The sequence below is a fragment of the Protopterus annectens genome, chromosome 9.part0, assembly GCF_019279795.1.
Source record: "Protopterus annectens isolate FY-2018-M chromosome 9.part0, PAN1.0, whole genome shotgun sequence".
Lineage (NCBI taxonomy): Eukaryota > Metazoa > Chordata > Ceratodontiformes > Protopteridae > Protopterus > Protopterus annectens.
The window spans coordinates 743,440,003-743,461,815 of NC_056743.1; the positions used below are offsets into that span (position 1 = coordinate 743,440,003).

Below are 21,813 nucleotides of genomic sequence, written 5' to 3' on the forward strand. Positions count from 1 at the left end.
ATGGCTGTTGATGGTGAAATCTCTTTGGGTGGAGAGTAGGTCAGAGACACTAGGTACTGATAGGAAGAAGGGGAGTTTCTCCAGCAGAGAGGTAAAGCATCCATTCATTGTATTGCTGAATGGGAGATTGAGCTATTTTCTGTCTGTTAGGCTCGGGAGGAGACACCAGAGATCTGAGCACACAGAATACTGTTAGGTTAGGAAGTGGAGGTGATCACCATTTTCACCTTCCATCTGAGGCGTGGTCTGTGCAAGTCACACCTCTGCCTACCACATATTTTTACTTTGCATATCTGTAGTGTAATGGCAGTGTGAAAAACCTGGAGAGGTGTTGCTCTGTGAATTGGGATTCTGCATAACACGTTCTGCATGGGGTGTAAAGATGATTTAAGTTACTTGCAGTATGTGTATGAAGATCCTGAGTACCAGCTGCAGTTTTTCACAAGTGGCATTGCATATCATTATTCACACTTGAAATTTTGGTTAGTATATGTGCTGTTCTTGTGTGCATGTTCTTCGTGGTTCTCTACATGGTTTGCTACAAGCCTAAGAAATACTTTTACACATCGGAAACTGTGTATATTTGGAGTACTGCATTATATTCTTTCATTAGGACAAAATGCAGACTGCAAACAGATGCAGACAGACTTGCCACACTGTTTCAGCTATCATGCTGTCTTAGAGGAATTGCATAGATAAAAAGATTGCAGAAGGACTTGCTTTTTTTCATTCAGTTGCAGTTAATGATGTCTCCTTTTTCTGTGTTACTTGCTGGTCTGACTTTCTGTAATACAATTTCTAATCAATTTTTTACTGTACTTTTCATCACAGACATGATTTTATTGATTTGTATGTGAGGTTTGAAACATTTCTTGTCTTCACATTGCCTGTGTTCATATGTAGTGTACAATAGTGCATGCAGTTTTTTTCTTGCACTGAAATGTATATTTATATTTTTGCAGTGTGTACTCAGGCTGAGATGTACAACGTGTAATTTGTTCCTTCATGTTTAATGGGAGAGTATGGCAATATATATTTCTCCCAACTTGTGTATAGAGTTTGCAGTTAATATGCTGTGGAAGAGGAACTGTGCTGAAGTACATCATTCATTACTGATGTGAAGTTAATTTCATTATTTTATTTTCAAAAAAAGAAAAATGAAATTGTGCAAATATCCTTATATGCCTCTAAGAACTTATAATTTTTCATAGTAAGATAACTGGCAACATGTAGGTCATTAATGTGACATTTCTGTAGATTATGTACAAATTGTAAAGTAAAAGTTACCAAGAAACAGTGACTTGAGGGAAAAAAATATACTGCTTTGAGTGAAAAATGTGTGTAATGTGGAAGAAGTTTTATTTACATTAGGAGACAAGTATTTCAAAGGAATGAAAGTGAAAGCCATTTGTAGTACTATTAGTAAGTAGTCTTAGCCTGTGCCAGTGGTAGAGAGGAGTTACCCCCTTAACCTTAGCACAGGCAGCCCGAGTTCATTTAGTGGCTTGGGCACTTCAGGCTGTTGGCAGAGAGGAAAAGTATGCCCATTTGTGGGGGTTTATTGAGCGGTGGAACAGGGGCATAAACTATCAGTCCCACAGATGAGGGACAGTATTGCAAGTGCTCATGGGGAGAGGGCCTTTTTGGCCCACCAAGAATGGTAGCACTCAGTGGGGATATGGAAAGGCATACTTGAAAGGTGGAAAGCATAATGGGTCTCCTTGGTAATGTGGGTAGCTCATTTCTTTTAATCCAGAGGGTGTGGTTCTACTAAAGAAAACATGGATACAGTTGCTGTGATGCTGGCCATGACAAAACCATCCCTCTTGGATATTTTGTCTTATGAAGGAATAAATGGACTGGGTTTCACTTTGGTTGATGGGCATGGGGAGAAATTGTTTAGAAAAAAGTAGCAGTCGTTGATATTCACAGGAGTAATGTTTGAAGTAAGAGAGAGGTGTTGTGGAGCAGCATAAGCCATGTTTCTATTTGAGTGCTCATTGTAACCAGTTGTTTGCCATCACTTGTGTGCAATCCAGTGGTAGTATCTTAACCTCTATGGTTTTGATTGAAAAATGTACAGTACTAGTTAAGCAAAATGGCTGCGCTGATTTTTTTTTTTGTTTACTTTAGGAAAAAATCAAAAGAAAAAAAGAAGAAGAAAAGGGGCAAAAAGTCATCCACTGACTCGAGCAGTGAAGAATCTGAAGATGATTATATGCACAGTGATGATCTCTGGGTGGAAAGATCAAGTATGTTCTCCAGGTTACCACTTTTTGACAAGTTTAGCCAAGATATAAGTAAATTATGTCAGTATCCAATCTTCCTTTCACTGCATTGCATATTACCTGTCTAATTGCTATGAAAAAGTAAAATTCAGGATCCACTCATACTAATTTTTTATGTTGGTTGTCCACTTCAAAATGAGACCTCACACAGTGAATCCACTCTGATTCATTGAGTTTCATATGGATGATGTAACAAGTTATAGCCTTGTCCTGACAAAAATATTTATTTAAATGGGGACAAACCCCTCCCAAACCCCCACCTGACCACACCACCCTATATGACAAATTCACAGTTGCACAAACACAAAGAAGGGAGATCTCTCCCAAAATAAAGGAATCAGTGTTGCCATGCACTTAGTAAACAAAACCATCAGTGATTTCATATAGGAAAACAGTGATCAGGAAGATCAGGTTTGCATATTTAAATGTAACCATTGGCAAGTTGTCCAGTCTAAGCTGATTGAAGAGTAGGTAGATGCACAGTCTGTTGCCATACTTACTTACTGAGATATTGACTCTGGTGTGAAGGTCATATTTCTCATAATCTGATACTTAAAAAATCATATATAGGTTCATGGGTGTTACTAGACTAACGACAACAAGGGCCTTTTTAAGCCTAGCCATGCATCCCCAGTCACTGACAAGTTCTCCTTCCCTTGATAAGTGTAAGTTGGGGCTTGGGAGATAAATTTACAGGATGCCTATGTTTGTTAGAGACATATGTGCTAAACCAGGGATGAATTTCCTGTTCCCCATCCAGTTGTCTGTTACCCTTGAATTGGGTTAGGGAGGACCTGAACCTGTTCCATAGAATGGGGTAGTCTCTGGGATAAATACCTCTCTTTCTAGCAGGTCCTGTTTAAAGTACAGGCAAGGTTTAAGTCTTTACAACAGGTAATTCTGGTGCTGTTTGTTTTGCAGATATGAAGGAGGCCCATCAAAGTGGGGTCTGACAGTGCCCTGTATGCCAGGCATAGATCTCCTCTCAACAGCCTGTAGGAAACAGAATACAGAGATAGGGCCTTGAGGTGGTCTGCTTAGGACATGTTGCTTATACCCTGCACTCTTTTAGTGAGGAACCTGTGTGGACGTTCCAGTTGTTGAATATGCCTCATTAGGTACATACCAAAGGTGGCATTGTACTTCTTGATAGGTCTGATGAATGCTGAATACAGTGAAACGATGACTTCCTTGGTCCTAGATGCCATGCCGTTGTTTATGTGTTGCACAGTATAGAATGATTTCCTCACTATTGTAGACACTGATGGTCAAAGGCTAGATTACTGTCTTGTGTGTGTCCCCAAGTCACTGACTACTGGGTCACCTCTTAGGGGTGTGTTGTCAGTATGATAATTGTCAGGAGTGAATGACTTACGGAAAGATACCATTATGCATTTCTTGGCATTTAGTTTTAGTCTATGGCTCTGACACAAGTTATTTGTCTGTGTGCAGCCTTACTGGAGAACATTTGTGTCGGGGATTCAAAGACAGCTCATAATTTACAATTATCTGCAAATTTAGTCAACCAGAGGCCATTGACATTGGCCTTGACTTCAGAGAAGTAAATGCCAAAAATGGAGAGGTCCCAATGGGACTCCACTTGTGACTGGCCTCTTTGTAGAGGTGGACTCCCCAATTCTAAATTCATGGGTCTTGTCTGTGAGCCAGTTGGCTATCCACTGGGTGACATAAGGGTTTGTACCTAACCTCTTGAGTTTGTCAACAATTCCTGAGCAGGGTATTGTGTCAAATGCCTTGGCTAGGTCAGGGTAGGCAGCTTGAACCATTTTGCCGTCATCCATTGCTTTGGTGACCTTTTCAAAGAAGTCCACCAGGTTGAGTAGGCATGACCTTTTCTTGATGAAACAAAATTGGGTTATGTCCAGTGTCTGGAGTTTTCCTGTGTCATTTATCATTTCCATGATAGTTATTTTCATGGCTTTGGATACGAGAGTAATGAGATTTATGGTTAAGTAGTTTCCAGGGTCTGTAGAAGACCCACCTTAGCGCAGAGAGATGACTGTTGCTGCTCTTCATTCATATCTCTAAAAAAACTCCAGCTGTACTCTGGCATATCGTCTACTCAGAGGCGATCTCTGCTTAACATACAAGGCCATGTCAAACCCTGAGCTGTTGGACATGCTCCACTTAAAGAAATCCCAATCCCTCAGAGCCACACGCTCCAGGGATCTAAACCTTATCATCATAATGAACAAAACATGCTGTAGGGATAGGTTCCTGTCCCAGACACTCCCCATACTCTGGAATAGACTACCCATACATGTCAAGCAGAGCACCTCATTGTCCCTCTTCAAAAGGAACCTTGATGATTGGATGGGAGATAGGAAATTCACCCCGGGGATCATGTCAGTCGCCCTGCTAGACAGGGGCCCAGAGAAGTAAATACTGTGGGAAAAAAATTCCAGGGAATTATGGCTAGGCTTGCATAGGCCTTAGGGCCGATAGCCTAATACCAACCTGTGAGGCACAAAGCGTGTTTGGAGGCTACAGTTAAGTAGCAGATGTTCATCGTGTTTCACTGTTGCAGTCATTACACTTGGGTTATCCTGCTGGCAGGCTTCCTGCAGTCGGCCTGAATTCCAAAGTCCTGGTCCGGCGTCTGTTGCTGTCGCCTCTTCCCTGACGTCAGTGCACCAGGAGTATAAAAGATGCAGCCGATGCCATTTTCCCCAGTCTTTCTTGCCGCACGGTGCTCGAAGCAAAAGCAGTTCGCAAGTGCAGATCGGCCAACTCCTGAGATTTTCAAAATCGAATTTCATGTCCGAAGTCTTCATTAAAGCTAAGTACCCCGTTGGGGACACTTTTTTCTTGCTCCAGACCGATGTCAGAAAAAGTTAACAATTGTATTTCTTGTGGGAAGCAAATACCTCATAAGGATTTTCATTCGTACTGTATTCTTTGCCTAGGCCCTGACCACGACGTTGCTAGCTGTCGGTTTTGTGCTAGATTTAACCAACGCACTGTTAAGCGTCGGTTCGATTTTGCCTTTCATTACTTTGGCCGAAGATTTAATTACATAATGCCGTCGGAACAGCCGACGACCGGAATTTATAAAAAGCGCAAGGAAAAGGACAGGCATCCAAGGTCCAAAACCGACGACGAGGCCTCCGCTAGGCCAGTCGCCAGTTCTCAGTGAGGCGCTTTTGCAGCCCCTGACGCCCGCTAACTCAGAGCCACAGGCCGTTTCCGACTCCCACGTGGTGCCGACTAGGCCTCTGGATACTCAAGGGATTTGGCCGTCGGAAACTATTTCCTCAGATGGGTCTGGAGCCACTGAGCAGGCATCGGCTTCTGAGGGTGATGTCCTTCAAGAATGCAACTGCAGTCCTGACATATGGGTTGTCCTGCCTCAGGCAGCCCTTCGGTCAGCCGGATTCCAAAGTCTGGGTCCGGCGTCGGCTGATGTTGGCCCTTTCCTGACGTCAGAGAGGCCAGGGTATAAAAGCATCAGCCGACGCCATCTTCTTCAGTCTTTCTTGCCGTGGTGTCCGAAGCAGAAGCAGTTTGCAAGTGCCGGTCGGCCAGCTCCTGAGTTTTCAGCTACCGAAGTCATCAAAAAACTAAGTACCCCGTTGGGGATCTCTTTCTTGCCTCAGCCGATGTCAGATAAAACTGCAAAAGTTAATAATTGTTTGTCTTGTGGTAAACAAATACCTCATAAGGATTTCCATTCTTACTGCCTCCCCTGCCTCGGCCCAGACCATGACGTCTCGGCCTGTGCTTGCTTCAATAAGCGCACACTTAGGCGCCGGGCAGAGTTTGCTGAGAACTTTTTTGGGGAAAATTATTCCTATAACATGCCATCGAAGCTTCCGACAGCACACATTTCTAAAAAACGGAAGGACCGGGACCAACATTCGCGGCCCGCGACTTCTTCCGGCACCACGCTAAAACCTACCGCGAGTGCATCGGCCTCCTCGGAGCCGGTAATTCAACCGCTTCAGGCCTACGACACCGCATTACCACAGACTTCGGTACCGGAGGCATCCCCGGTGCCGGTTGTTGATTTTCCCCCGGAAACCCAAGCCCAAGATTTGCCTGAAACCATACCGGTAGACAAAGTCACTCCAGCACGTGGGGCAGCTAGGCCTCCTGTTTCTATGTCCATCAAGGCCTTCACACGTGCTAAGGCTGTCAGCCAGGTTAAATCTCACCCTCCTAAATCTATCCCACAGGGTCCCACTTCAGATAAACAGATCATGACTTTAGCTGCAGATCTCATCTGTTTAATCAGGGGCTCTCAGACTCATCCAGACAGGGGTTCTCAGCCGCCCTCAGACAAAAGGCCTAGGGTTGAGCAGACTGATACCCTTTCCTCAGATGAGGCCTCTGGTGAGTCAGGCCACTCTGATTCCCAGGAGGAATCCTTCCCAGCCTACGAGGATTCTGATGCTGAGGAATCCTTTCCTTCTGCCTCTCCTCCTGAAGATATTTCCTTTGGGGAAATTCTTCACTCCATGAGGGAGCATTTCCAGTGGCAGGGTCAGGATTTTTCCGACTCCAGGAAAAGGCTCCGGACCTTCCTCAAAAAACCCAAGCACAGGCCTTTAGCTATACCCCCAGTGCTAGATGTATTGGATGATGCGTTTTCAGACTCCAGTACCACACCTGATTCTCTACCCCCTGCTCCTGTCAAGCCAGACAGATATTACAGGGTCCCAGAAACCCATAAGCATCTCTTTAAGGCCCATTCTGTTGATCTAGAAACCATTTCTCAGGGGCCCAAAGGCGTGGCCATTTCCACGGCCAAAAATCCTTTGCCCGCAGACAGGGAATCTAGATCCTTGGAGAGGTGGGGTAAAAATGTTTATACCTCTTCCACCCTTGCCATGAGAGCACTAAACTGTCTTTTTCATATGTTTCAGTATCAGGATTTTTTGTTGGATGATTTTCAGAAAAAGTTAGCCTCTCCTGAGCCTTTAGATAGACAGGCCTTGCAGGATTTGGCTCATAATACACAGCAGGTTAGCAACCATTTCCTTCAGTGTGGTTATGATGCATTGGAAGCTTCATGTAGGGCAGCTATGACAAGGGCCGTCATACGTAGACATGCTTGGTTGAAAGAACAGGCTTTACCAGATCATGTTAAAGTAAAGCTTCTAGATGCACCTCTGGAAAAACACAACCTTTTTGGTAATAATGCACAGGGCGTGTTAAAATCAATTGAGGAAAAGGCTAAATCAGTACAAACAGTCAAAGATTTCCTCCAGGTTCAGTCACCAAGGTTCAGCAGGAATTGGCCTTCGAAGAATTGGTCCTTTCCAGACACTGACAAGTGCCAAAGAGGAAAAGGCGGGCGTGCTCAAGGTAGAAGGCAATACCGAGGCTCCTACAGGGGCCGCCAATGACAACCATCTAATCAGAGAAGTGGAGCAGGAACTTCAACTGCTCCACAGGGACAAACACAATGACTTGACTTTGACACCGCTGACCAAGGCTCAAAGAGAAGCACCTTTAGGCGGAAAATTATCTCTATTTTCAAAAAACTGGCACATTATTACAAAGGACAGATGGATTTTGGACATAATAGACAAAGGTTACAAGTTCCACTTCCATACTTTACCAACAAGACAAGGCATGCCGAACCTGCCACAAAATCAGAGGGCAGAGGCACTCACACAAGTTTCAAAGCTGCTACAAATCAAAGCAATAGAAAAGGTTCCTCCTCTGGAACAAGGCCAGGGATTCTATTCAAGACTTTTCCTTGTTCCAAGAAAAGAAAAACAATGGAGGCCTATTCTGGACTTGTCCACTCTAAACACTTTTCTCAATGTGCCAAAAATTCATAATGCTGACTTTACAGCAACTTCTTCCCATGCTGGGCAAGGGGTCTTGGCTGGTTACTCTGCACCTCAAGGATACATACCTGCATGTCCCAATCAGACAAAGCTGCAGAAGATACCTCAGATTTCTTGCAGGGTCAGAGCATTATCAATTCTCAGCATTGCCTTTTGGCTTATCTACTGCGCCCAGAGTATTCACGAAATGCCTGACATCAGTAATTGCACATTGCAGACTTCAAGGGATACAAATATACCCTTACTTGGACGACTGCCTTATACAAGCGGACAGCAAACAAGCCTTGATAAGAAACTTGGACTATGTCATTCACTTGCTACAGGCTTTGGGATACACAGTCAACATTCAAATATCAAGACTACTGCCATCCCAACAAATAATTTTTCTAGGAGCCAAACTGGACACAAACTCACAGATGGCCTACCTCACAGAAGAAAAACAAGAACAATTACCACAGTACTTCAAGAATTTAGCTAAGCAGACCCAGATGACTGCAAGGAAAGTCCTGCAGGCCCTGGGCTTCATGGCATCTTGCATTCTTCTAATTCCACTGGCAAGACTACACATGAGGAAACTACAATGGTACCTAAAAAGCTTGTGGTCTCAGCACAGCCACAGCCTAGAAGCAATTATTCCACTCATTCCATGCCTACAAAAGGAATTCCTGTGGTGGGCTCAAGCAAGCCAACTAAACAAAGGTATGTCTTTTCACAAGCCTCAAGCAAGCCAAACCATTACCACAGACGCCTCAGACCACGGATGGGGGGGGGGGGCGCACATGGCAGGCAGATGCATTCAAGGGCAGTGAGCTCCCACAGAATTGAATCTGCACATCAATCACAAAGAGATGCTGGCTGTGATTCGAGCAGTCGAGGTCTTCGGAAAATGCCTCCAGCAAGGTCATCTGCTAATAAGGACAGACAATACCACTGTTATGTGGTACATAATCAAGCAGGGAGCACCCATTCTTACCCTCTCTGCAGACTGGCAATGACTCTTTGGGAGAAATCCCTCAAACTGAACATAGAGTTACAATCCCAGTTTGTTCCAGGAAAGGACAATGTTCTGGCGGACAGTCTGAGCAGAAACATTATGGATCCGCACGAATGGATGTTGCACCCAGACATGTTCTCACAAATAACTCATGCATGGGGAAGGCCAGACATAGATCTCTTTGCATCACACCTCAGTCATCTTCTAAAAAAGTTCTGCTCAAGGACATTCCATCCTCAAGCCTGGAAAATGGATGCTCCCTCCTTCAGCTGGAATTTTCTAACAATCTATGCATTCCCACCTGTACCATTAATGACCAAGGTGTTACTGAAGATAAAAGCAGAACAATCGGAAGGCATCCTGATGGCTCCAGACTGGCCAAGGCAACACTGGTACCCATTACTGAGGAGCATAACTCGCACCAAGCCGTGGCCCCTGCCTCAATGGCCACTGCTACTAACTCAGCACAACTACAGGACCGTCCATCCCAACCTGCAAACATTGCAATTGACAGCTTGGAGAGTTCCATGACTTCTCCCCATATTTCTCTCTCCAAAAAGGTTCAAGAAATTTTACTGGAAGCCCGCAGACCTTCCACCAGAAGGACTTATTCAGCCAAATGGAAGAGATTTACCATCTGGAGTGCCAGCAAGGGTCAGGATGCATCAGTATTGAACATCCCTCAGGTACTAGAATATTTGGCAGAAATGCTCCACAATGGCCTTTCCTACTCCTCCATAAAAATACACGCCTCAGCAATTTCAGCAGGATACAACTGTGATCCACCTGTTTTTTCACATCCTTTGCTAAGACAGTTTCTAAGAGGGATAAAGAATATCAAACCTCCAAGGAAACCACCAGTGCCTGCATGGGACCTCAACTTCGTCCTGGAAAAATTAACTCTTCCTCCTTTTCTCATTTTTCATCAGGACAGAGTCTCTGAGAACCAATCCTTCATTCATGCCAAAAGTGATATCCAGGGTTTCTCTAAATCAAGCAATTCACCTGCCTACCTTCTTTCCCAGTCCTCAAAATAAAGGAGAAAGGCTTCTGCACACTTTGGACATACATAGACAGTTGCGCTACTACCTGGACAGGACAAAGGCCAACAGAAAATCTGATCATCTTTTTGTAGCCTATGCAGCTGGAGTACAAGGAAAGGCAATTTCCAAACAAACAATTTCAAAATGGATTGGAAACTGCATCAAATTCTGCTATTCTTTGCATGGAAAAGATGTGCCAGCCAATATCAGGCCACACTCAACCAGAGCTACAGCCACCTCCACAGCTTTTCTAAGAGGGGTGGCTACCAAGGACATTCTAGAAGCTACTACATGGAGCTCCGTGCATACATTTTCCAAACATTACAACCTGCCCTTATATTCCAGATCCCGAGCAGGCTTTGCCTCTGTGGTTCTGCAGGGCATGTCAGCTACACCATTCATACCTTAGGTCCTACCACCCCCAGCTTGGCTATGGTATTCAACCCATATGTCAGGACTGCAGTTGCATTCTTGAAGGACATAGTACAGTTTTGTACCTACCATAAATGTAGATGTCTGATAGATATGCAACTGCAGTCAGGTTTTCCCTCCCACCTACCCCACTGTAATTCCCCCTTTTTGGGGTCCATCCACTTTTCTTAGGATAGCTGGGGATATCTGTTATGGTGTATCCATTTATTTTTTGTTGTGCATGTCTGGATTTGCATCCATTCACTAAATTTAGCCTTCCTTGAAGGGCACCTGGCATCTGGGGCAAGAAACACTGAAGAAGATGGCGTCGGCTTATGCTTTTATACCCTGGCCTCTCTGACGTCAGGAAAGGGCCGACATCAGCCGACGCTGGACCCAGACTTTGGAATCCGGCCGACCGGAGGGCTGCCTGAGGCAGGACAACCCATATGTCAGGACTGCAGTTGCATATCTATCGGACATCTACATTTATGGTAGGTACAAAACTGTACTTTTTCAGACCTACAAAGTTATATGTCAAGCCAACCTCAGCTTCAAAGGCAAAGACTAAAACCGCTCTAAAGACAAAGAAACAAGTACAGCATTCTCCTGGACAGACTTCCGTGCCTAAGAAACAGATGCTTAAAATGGCCGAAGACCTAATTACTTTGATCAGGGGTTCCCATCCCCCTCCTGATAAGAGGCCTAGGCAAGAGACAGAACATGACTCTTCTGATCAGATTTCCATTTCCTCTGACTCCTCTTCTGAACAGGGATACTCTCTTCCTCCGTATGAGGATTCTGATGCTGAAGAATCTATTCCTTCAGCCTCTCCTCCTGAGGATTACTCTTTTGGGGAAACCCTGCATACCATGAGGGAGCATTTCCACTGGGAGAGCCAAGATTATTCAGAATCTAAGAAAAGGCTCAGAGACTTTCTTTTACTACCTCAGCACAGACCTCTTGCTATTCCACCTGTTCTAGACATTGTAGATGATGTATTTTCAGAGTCCGGCCTGTCACCTGACTCTTTACCCCCTCCACCTGTTAAGCCAGACAGATACTACAGGGTCCCAGACTCTCATAAATTTCTATATAAAAACCCTGCTGCTGACCCAGAAACTATATTTCAGGGTCCCAAAGGGGTCAAGGCTTCCACTGCAAAAAACCCTGTTCCCTCTGATAGGGATTCTAGGGCACTGGACAGATGGGGGGAAAAAGGTTTACACTTTTGCTACCTTGGCTGTAAGGGCTTTTAAATTGTCAGTTTCATATGCTTAAATTTCAGCAATACTTAATGTCACTGTTAAAACAGAAAATGTTGACATTCTGAATGTTCTGGTAAGAAGGAAATGCAGGATTTATTGCATGCAGCTGAACAAGTGGGAAAGCATACTTTGCAATGTGGTTTTGATTCACTGGAGGCCTCTTGCAGGGCCGTTGTTACGGGTTCTGTCATTAGAAGCCATGCTTGGTTAAAGGAACAGAATCTGCCTGATCATGTTAAAGCAAAATTATTGGATGCTCCATTACAGCATGATACTTTGTTTGGTGTTAAGGCAGAAGAGGTGTTGAAGAAAATGGAGGATAAAGCAAAATCTATGCAGACTGTTAAGAATTTCCTACAGGTACAGCCACCCAGATTTAGCAGGAACTGGCCTTCTAATAATTGGTCCTTTCCAGTGTCAGACAGGCCACAAAGAGGCAGATACAGACACCCTAGAGGCAGATCCCAGCCTCAAGGCTCATACAGGCCTAAACAATGGGGTGCTTCTACCTCCAAAAGCGGAGAAGACAAATCGCAGCCATACAGAAAGCAGTCCCAATGACTTTCCTCTGCCAATGCCAAGCACTTATCTTTTGCCAGCACCCTTAAGGGGAAAACTAGCAATTTTTTCACAAAATTGGCACATGATCACCCAGGACAAATGGCTCTTGAATATAGTGTCTCAGGGCTACAGGTTCCACTTTCACACCCTTCCAAAGACAAAAGGTATGCCAGACCTGCCACACAATCAATGGGCAGAGGCACAAAAACAAGTTTCATCCCTCATGGACATGAGGGCTATTCAGCGAGTACCACAGCAAGAGCAGGGAAAAGGATTTTACTCAAGACTGTTCTTGGTAACCAGAAAGGACAAAGCCTGGAGACCAATACTGGACCTGTCTATTCTAAATACTTTTCTGGATGTTCCAAAATTCAATATGTTGACTCTGCAGCAGCTTCTGCCCATGCTGGGCAAGAAGGCTTGGCTTGTAACTTTGGACCTCAAAGAGGCATACCTGCATGTCCCAATCAAACAATCATGCAGAAGATACCTCAGATTCATAGCTGGCTCAATGCACTACCAATTCTCTGCACTGCCCTTTGGCTTATCTACTGCGCCCAGAGTCTTCACAAAATGCCTGGCACCAGTAATTGCATTTTGCAGACAAAGAGGAATACAAATGTATCCTTACTTGGACGACTGCCTTATTCAAGCAGAGAACAAGGACATTCTACTGAAGCATTTGGCGTTTGTAAAAAGATTATTAATTTTCCTAGGGTACACAGTGAACGAAAAGAAATCAAAACTGGTACCCTCTCAAGAGATAATATTCCTGGGTGTAAGCTTAAATACAGCTGCCCAGATGGCTTATCTCATGCCAGACAAACAAAGGCAACTGACTTCTTACTTCGAAATGATGGCAACAAAGACCCAGTTATTTGCAAGAAAAGTTCTGCAGGCTTTGGGCTTCATGGCATCCTGCATTCTGCTAATTCCATATGCAAGACTGCATATGAGGAAACTACAGTGGTATATAAAGTGTTTGGACTCAACATTGTCACAGCCTGGAAACATTAATTACCCTCATTCTCTGCCTACAACAGGAGTTTCGATGGTGGGCACGGGCCTGTCACCACAACAAGGGACAGCCATTCACTTTACCCACAGCCAGGCAGACACTAACAACAGATGCATCAGATTATGCCTGGGGGGCCCACATGGCAGGAAAATGTATTCAAGGCACATGGCCCGCAAACCAAATGCATCTTCATATCAATCAAAAAGAGATGCTAGCTGTACAGAATGCCCTGACAGCCTTCAAGGATCTACTTCATCCCAGACAACTGATGATAAAAATGGACAATACTACAGTCATGTGGTTCATAAACAAGCAAGGAGGCACACATTCCTACCCCCTCTGCAGACAAGCCATGACTTTGTGGAACACAGCATTGACTTACCAAGTACACCTGCAAGCACAATTCCTGCCAGGAAAGACAAATACTCTGGCAGACGAACTAAGCAGAAACCTCATGGACCCTCACGAGTGGAAACTAGATCCACAAATCTTCAGCATGATAACAAGGAAATGGGGATGCCCAGACATAGATTTATTTGCCTCCCCTCACAACTGCCAACTACAGAGATTCTGCACAAGGACTTAGCACAAACAAGCATGGAAAGTGGACGCCCTATCATTCAGCTGGAAAACCCTTACAGTATATGCCTTTCCACCACTGCCTGTCCTCCCCAAGGTACTCTAAAGGTCGGACAAGAGAAGCCAAAAATGATACTGATTGCCCCAGACTGGCCACGCCAGCACTGGTACCCAATCCTAAAAAGCTTGTCTCAAGGCCCAGCCTGGGCATTGCCTCAAATTCCTCATTTGCTGACCCAACAAAACAATCAGATCCTGCACAGCCAACTCAGAACCCTAAATCTGGCTGCATGGCGGATAATATAACCATTCAGAACACACCTCTCTCTGAAGCAGTTATGGATGTTATTTTGGAGGACAGGAGGCCCAGCACCAGAAAATCTTATGCAGAAAAATGGAAGAGATTCTGTGCTTAGAAACCAGGCTCACGAAATGGACATGCTTGAACCAAATATTCCTCAGATTTTACAATACCTAACTGAGATGCTGGCAAAGGTCTATCCTTCTAATCTATTAAGATCCATGCCTCTGCCATATCAGCTCATTACAATACGGACCCACCTATTTTTTCACATCCTCTGATAAGGCAGTACCTCAGAGGAGCCAAAAACATAAGACCTCCAAGGAGAGCTCCAATACCTGCATGGGACCTCAATTTTGTCTTGGAAAAGCTCACACTGCCTCCTTTTGAGCCAGCCAATACAGCTGAGATAAAATACTTATCATGGAAAACAGCTCTTCTCCTAGCAATAACTTCAGCAAGAAGAGTCTCAGAGTTACAGGCACTAATGGCTGTGGAACCTTTTTATTATTTTTAATCCGGACAGGGTTTCTCTAAGGACAAACCCAACATTTATGGCTAAGGTAGTGTCCAGTGTGGCTCTTAACCAAACCATTCATTTGCCTACCTTTTATCCAAACCACAGAATAAGGGAGAGAGACTTCTGCATTCTTTGGACATACAGAGACAGCTACGCTTCTACTTGGACAGAACTAAAGCTTTCAAAAAGACTGAGCAACTCTTAGTGGCATATGCTGCAGGATCGCAAGGAAAAGCTATTTCAAAGCAGACTATTTCAAAATGGATAGGCCACTGCATTCATTTCTGCTATTCACAACATGGAAAATCAGTGCCTAAGGGCATTAGGCCACATTCAACCAGAGCAGCAGCCACTTCAGCAGCCTTCCTCAGAGGAGAACCAACCAAGGACATTTTGGAGGCTGCAACTTGGACTTCATTGCACACTTTTACAAAGCACTACCACTTACCTCTATTCTCTAAATCCAGAGCAGGCTTTGCCACTGCAGTTCTGCAGGGCCTCATAGCCACTCCTAATTCTATTTAGACCCAACCACCCAACCTCAGCTTTGGGATTCAACCCAAGTGTAATGACTGCAACAGTGAAACACGATGAACATTGTACAGTTGTGTACCTACCATAAATGTAGATGTTCGAGTGTATTCACTGTTGCAGTCCAGGTTACCCTCCCACCATCCCCCTTTCATTGCTGGGACTTATCTGTACTTCTCTATTCTATACAACCTATGTGGTATTTGCTTGTAGATGAAGGTAATGTTTATGTTTGTGCATGCTTTTTTATTTTTAGCCTTTCCATTTGGGGGCATTGCTGGGACTTATCTGTACTTCTCTATTCTATACAACCTATGTGGTATTTGCTTGTAGATGAAGGTAATGTTTATTTTTGTGCATGCTTTTTTATTTTTAGCCTTTCCATTTGGGGGCACCTGACACCTGGGGCAAGAAAAACTGAAAAAAATGGCGTTGGCTGCATCTTTTCTACCCCCTGGCGCACTGACGTCAGGGAAGAGGTGACAGCAACCGACGCTGGACCAGGACTTTGAAATTCAGGCCGACTGCGGGTAGCCTGCCAGCAGGATAACCCAAGTGTAATGACTGCAACAGTGAATACACTCGAACATCTACATTTATGGTAGGTACACAACTGTACTTTCCAGATAGCAATAACATGACCTATGAGGCTCTTTAGAAGGCATCCTAGGATATTGTCTGGGCCTGCTGATTCACTGTTCTTGGCCTTAGAGAGAGCATTAATGACCTGTTCTCTAGTGATGGCAGGGAGAGTTATATTTAATGGTATTTTATGAAAGAAGATTGAGGGGGAAGAGAGGGGTAAAGTTGGAGCTGAGTTTGTCGGCCAGTAGGTTTGGAATGTCTTCTGGCTCAGTATATGTGGCTCCATTAACACTGAGCTCTGCACACAATTGTGTATTATTTGCCTTTGAGGTTGTGGTCATAACTAAAGAATGCCTTGTGGTTGTCCTTGGTCTGGGAGACCAACTTTACCTCAAATTTGACTTTAGCAGACTTTATTTGTCCTGAGTTGTTTTAGTTTGATGAGAGTGCTTTTATCCTGCTTGGGACCTGTACCTCCTAATTTTTGCCATGATTTTCTTCCTTTTGTTATACAGCCTATTAATGTGATTCAACCAGAGTGACTTTTTTTTTTTTTTTTGAGTTAGTTCTGTACATCTTCCTAGTGGGTACAGCTGCCTTTATGCAGCTATTAATATGCTTGTACAGGGTTTCTGCGAACAGTTAGGCAGCAGTGTTCTCAGGGTTTATGAGGGCTTGAAATTTTGCCAGGTTATCACTTAATAGTACGAAGGTAGCCTTAGACTTCCTGAATATTCTAGGATTAGCTGGGGTTCCAAGTTTTTTTTTTTTTTTTTTTACTTCAAAGGAGACAATTTTGTGGTCTGAGCTTACCAGAGAAGACATTACACTAGGGGTTATGCGTCACTCTACCATATTAGTGAGGGCCAGAATTGGTATGATTGCACCCCTGGTTAATGTATTAACAATCTGATGCAGGGAGTTTGTGCTTAAAAAAATCCAGGAATTTCTGAGCCTGTACATTTGGTGTCTTTTTATGATTCCCAGTTAATAGTGGGGTAATTAAAGTCACCCATGAAAATAGTATTTGGTTGGATGGGGCGTGATTCCAGTAAATTTAAATACATGGCATGAGCTTCCTGGGTCATAGAGGAGGACGTATAGCTGGAAAGAAAGTGGTATGGGATTTTGCCACTCGTGTATTGTCCTTTTTGACCAGCCTAGAGGTATGGTTTTTTTTATGTACATTCAGACATTTCCACCTTTAGTCCCTGTCTGTATGGTAGCTGGTTTAAATGTGTGGGAGGCATTATAATCTTGCACTGTCGGTGTGCTTTCCACTGGTTTAAACTATGTCTCGGTGACCACACAGATGTCAGCATTCTCAAGAGTGAAAAGAGCTTCTAAGAAGTAGAGTTTTGGTTTAGACTCTAAGCATTGAAAAGTGGCATCTTTAGATTTTCTTGGTTTTGACTTGCTATGTCAGAAGTACTTTCAGTTTGGCATCATCTAAAAAAGGCACTATGGAAGAGGACAATGTTTTAGCTAATATTCAAAAGCCTAGAAGGGAGAGGTGCAGAGCATCCCTGACAAAGCAGCGTGGTCTGTTGACCATCTCATTCCATGCTGACAAATATTGCATTCCCTTAGATGACACCAGAAACTAATTAAAGTGTCAGTAATCTTTTGTTTGTATTGTGTCATCCTTGGAGAAGGTAAAATGCTGCTTAATACTAGGCTCATACCAGCCTGGGAGACATATTTTGAGAAGTCCATGATGTCTCTCTCCATGTAGTCTAGGGAGGTTACATCTCTAGCCATTCACACTCATATGGACTATGACTGTATCATACAGGGACTTGCAGTCCAGTGACCTGTGTGTGTGTGTGTGTGTGTGTATATAATGTAGGGGATCCTGGCCTCTGATAAGCAACTGATCGTGACTTTCTCCTTGCTCATCTTGGTGAGAGGAACATCGGTGTGCCTCACAATGGAGTCTCCAATGATGAGAATGTTGGATTGTGTAGTGGCCTGTCTTATGGGCTTAGAAGTAGAGGCTCTGTGAGATGCTGCTGTATGTGTTGATGTGGGTGCTGTTTTGAAAGAGTGCATTCGGGGCTGCTGAGGGTATTTGTTATGTGCACTTTGTTTAGGAGGTCTTTGGAGTTTAAAAAGGTTACATTTAAGTGCCTCAGCATGTGTGATTGTATGTGTTAGCTTTTTATTGTGTGTGTGATGGGTGCATCATGTGTATTATGGACTTTCTTAATGGCATTAGGGGTGCGTTTATCTGAAAACTTTGCCTCCAGTGACATTGTGTAAATACATCACTATCATACCATATCAGTTTGTTAGAGAACTGTCAGTAAACATGAGGCAATTTCTGCATTGCCTCAGGATGCCCTTCACCAAGCTGGTAACGGGGCTAGTGAGAAGTTCATATCCATGGCAACAGACCCTTTTTTTATTCGACAGTTGGAGTGAGAATATAAATTAATGTCAGGAGTATCTAGTTTGCAGCTCTGGGCTGAGTGCTTGTCACTGCAACCTAGATGTTCTTCATGTTTTACTGTTGCAGACATCACACTTGGGTTATCTGCCTGCAGGTAGCCCTCAGTCGGCCCGAATACCAGAGACTTAGTATTTCTGTGTTGGATGCTGTTGCTCCAGGACTGATGTCAGGTCATCAGGGGTATAAAAACAAGAAGCTGATGCCATTACATTAGCCTTTCTTGCCGAGAAGCCCGAAGCAGAAACAGTTCGCAAGTGCCGTTCGGCCGCTACCTGAATTTTCGTTTATGAATTGAATAATCCTGAAGTCTTCTAAAGTGAAGTACCCCGTTGGGGATCATTTTTTCTTGCTCTAACCAATGTCAGAAAAAGTTAATTGTCTTACCTGTGGAAAGCAAATACCTCACAGAGATTTTCATTCTTAATGCGTCACCTGTTTAGGCCCAGACCACAACGTATCTTCCTGTCGGTTTTGTGCCTTGTTTTAACACCCGAACCATTTGTCGGGCTCACTTAGTCACTAAATCCTTTCGCTCTCGATCTCAGTATTCTGAAATGGCTTTGGTAAGACATCTGACTACCGATATTCTGAAAAAACATAAGGATAAAGACAGACCGCATAGGTCCAAACCTGTCAGTGATGCTTCCATTAAGCTAGTCACCAGTCCGCCAGTACTCAGTGAGGCACTTTCGCAGCCCCTGATGCCCGCCTCAGTGGATTCGCAGGCCTCTACCGAGACCCATTCGGAGTCTGATATGCCGCGAGACTCTTCTTCAACTATGGAACATGTGGATGTCTCTACCTTGGATGGGTCTGGAGCCGCTGTGCAGACACCGGCTTCTGAGTCAGATGTTCTTCGTGTTTCACTGTTGCAGTCATTACATTTGGGTTATCTGCTTGCAGGTAGCCCTCAGTCGGCCTGATTAACAAAGTCTTAGGTCCTGCGTCGGTTGCTGTCCCTTCTTCCATGACGTCAGGTCGTCAGGGGTATAAAACATGCAGCCGACGCCATTACATCAGTCTTTCTTACCGTGCAGTGCCCGAAGCAGTTCACAGGTGCCGGTCGGCAAACTCCTGAAATTTTCATTTTCGAGTTTCAGAACCAAAGTCTTCAACTAAAGCAAGTACCCCATTGGGGAAACTTTTTCTTGCTCCTTACTGATGTCAGTAAAAGTTAATAATTGCATTACCTGTGGAAAGCAAATACCTCATTAAGATTTTCATTCGTACTTTATTCCTTGCCTAGGCCCCTGACCATGACATACCTTGCTGTCGGTTTTGTGCTTTATTTAATCAACGCACTGTCCGTCGTCCGTATATTTTCCCCTCTAAATATTTCGGTTCTTGGTTTAATTATCCAGAAATGTCGTCGGTTAGCCATCCGACTACCGGGATTCTGAAAAAAACACAAAGATAAAGGCAGAGACAGGCCGCCGAGGTCCAAAACTGCCAATGACGCTTCTCCTAGGCCAGTCGCCAGTTCGCCGGTAGTCAGTGAGGCGCTTTCGCAGCCCCTGATACCTGCTACTTCTCATTCGCAGGCCTCTACTAAGATCCATTCGGAGTCTGGTATGCCGTGAGATGCTTCAAGTATGGAAACCGTGGATGTTTGTACCTTGGGTGGGTCCGGAGCCGCTGTGCAGGCACTGGATTCTGAGGGTGTATTCAGGCCTACGGACTTGCATATTAAACCGATGCCTCCATCTTTACTTAGGCCTAAATCTCGATCCATGCCTAAAAAACGATGCCCAGGCCACATGCTTAGGCCTCTATGCCTAAAAAAACAAATGATAAGGATGGCTGAAGATCTAATAACTCTAATTAGGTGTAGCCACCCCCCCCCCCCCTTCTAAGAGGCCTAGGACTGAAGTTGATTATGAATCTTCTGATCAGGATTCTGTTGTTTCTGATTCTTCTGATGATCTGGATTTGCCCTTATCTACATATGAAGATTCTGATGCAGAGGACTCCATTCCCTCTGTTTCCCCTTCTGAGGATTTTTCTTTTGGGGAAACTTTACATACTCTAGGGGAGCATTTCCACTGGGAAAGCCAGGATTTTTCTGATTCAAAAAAGAGGCTTAGGGATTTCCTTCTCCTACCTCAGCATAGGACTTTAGCTATTCCTCCTGTACTAGACATTGTTGATGATGCTTTTTCGGAATCTAGTTTGGCCCCTGATACCCTGCCTCCTGTTCCCAGAAAACCTGACAGATACTACAGGGTCCCCGAGTCCCACAAGTTCCTTTTTAAAAATCCTGTTGCAGATCCAGAGACTATTTCACAGAGGCCCAAGGGCATTAAGGCTTCTACTGCTAAAAATCCTACCCCTTCTGATAGAGACTCCAGGATGCTGGATAGATGGGGTAAGAAGGTTTGCACTTCTGCAACCCCAAGTTTCAGTCCCAGGGAACACACACAAGTAAGCATTGGGGGGCCTCCACTTCCAAATCTGGGAATAATAAGACTCCCCCCTATCCTAAACTGTCTCAATGACTTCCTTTTAAAATTTCCAAGCACTTATCAACTGACTGCCCCTTTGGGGGGAAACATTGCTCTTCATGCAAAGAATTGGGAGCTCATTACCCAGGACAAATGGGACTTAAATATAGTGTCCCAGGGATACAGATTTTACTTCCACACGTTGCCAACACCAAGCGGGTGGCCGGACCTACCCCCAAATCAGTGGGCAGAGGCCCAAAAACAAGTACTTTCTCTCTTAAGCATGGGGGCTATTCATCTGGTACCAGAAGAGGAAAAGGGACAAGGTTTCTACTCGAGACTTTTCCTGGTACCCAGAAAAGACAATTCATGCCGTCCTGTCCTGGACCTGTCTACTCTAAACACCTTTTTTGGAGATTCCAAAATTCAAGATGCTGACCCTTCACCAATTACTTCCTATGCTAGGCAAAGATGCTTGGTTGGCAACAGTAGATTTAAAAGAAGCATACCTGTACATCCCAATCAGGGAATCTTGCAGAAGATACCTACGCTTCAAAGCAGGCTACACGCACTATCAGTTCTCTGCACTGCCCTTTGGCTTATCTACTGCGCCCAGGGTATTCACATAGTGCCTAGCTCCAGTTATTGCATTTTGCAGGCAAAGAAATATTCAAATATACCCATACCTGGACGATTGTCTAATTCATGCAGAAAGCCAGGACATACTTTTGAATCATCTGGCCTTTGTACAAAGGGATTTTAACTTGTTTGGGGTACACCATAATCGAAAAGAAATCACACCTGGTACCCTGTCAAATTATATTTCTGGGAGCAAGCTTGAATACAACTTCCCAGATGGCTTACCTCACGCCAGAGAAACAAATTCATTTGACAACCTACTTCAAACAAATGGCCACAAAAACCCTGCTATCTGCAAGACAAATACTGCAAACCTTGGGGTTCATGGCCTCCTGCATTCTTCTAATTCCATATGCAAGACTG

General features: G+C 44.3%; 1 protein-coding gene across 1 annotated transcript in view; it reads left to right on the forward strand.

Annotated features, from left to right (window-relative positions):
• Window positions 1-21,813, forward strand: part of LOC122811497 (NF-kappa-B-activating protein-like) — a 561,457-nt gene that overhangs the window by 290,326 nt on the left and 249,318 nt on the right. The window contains 1 exon segment of the mRNA XM_044083373.1: window positions 2,134-2,252. Coding sequence (XP_043939308.1) covers window positions 2,134-2,252 — 119 coding nt within the window.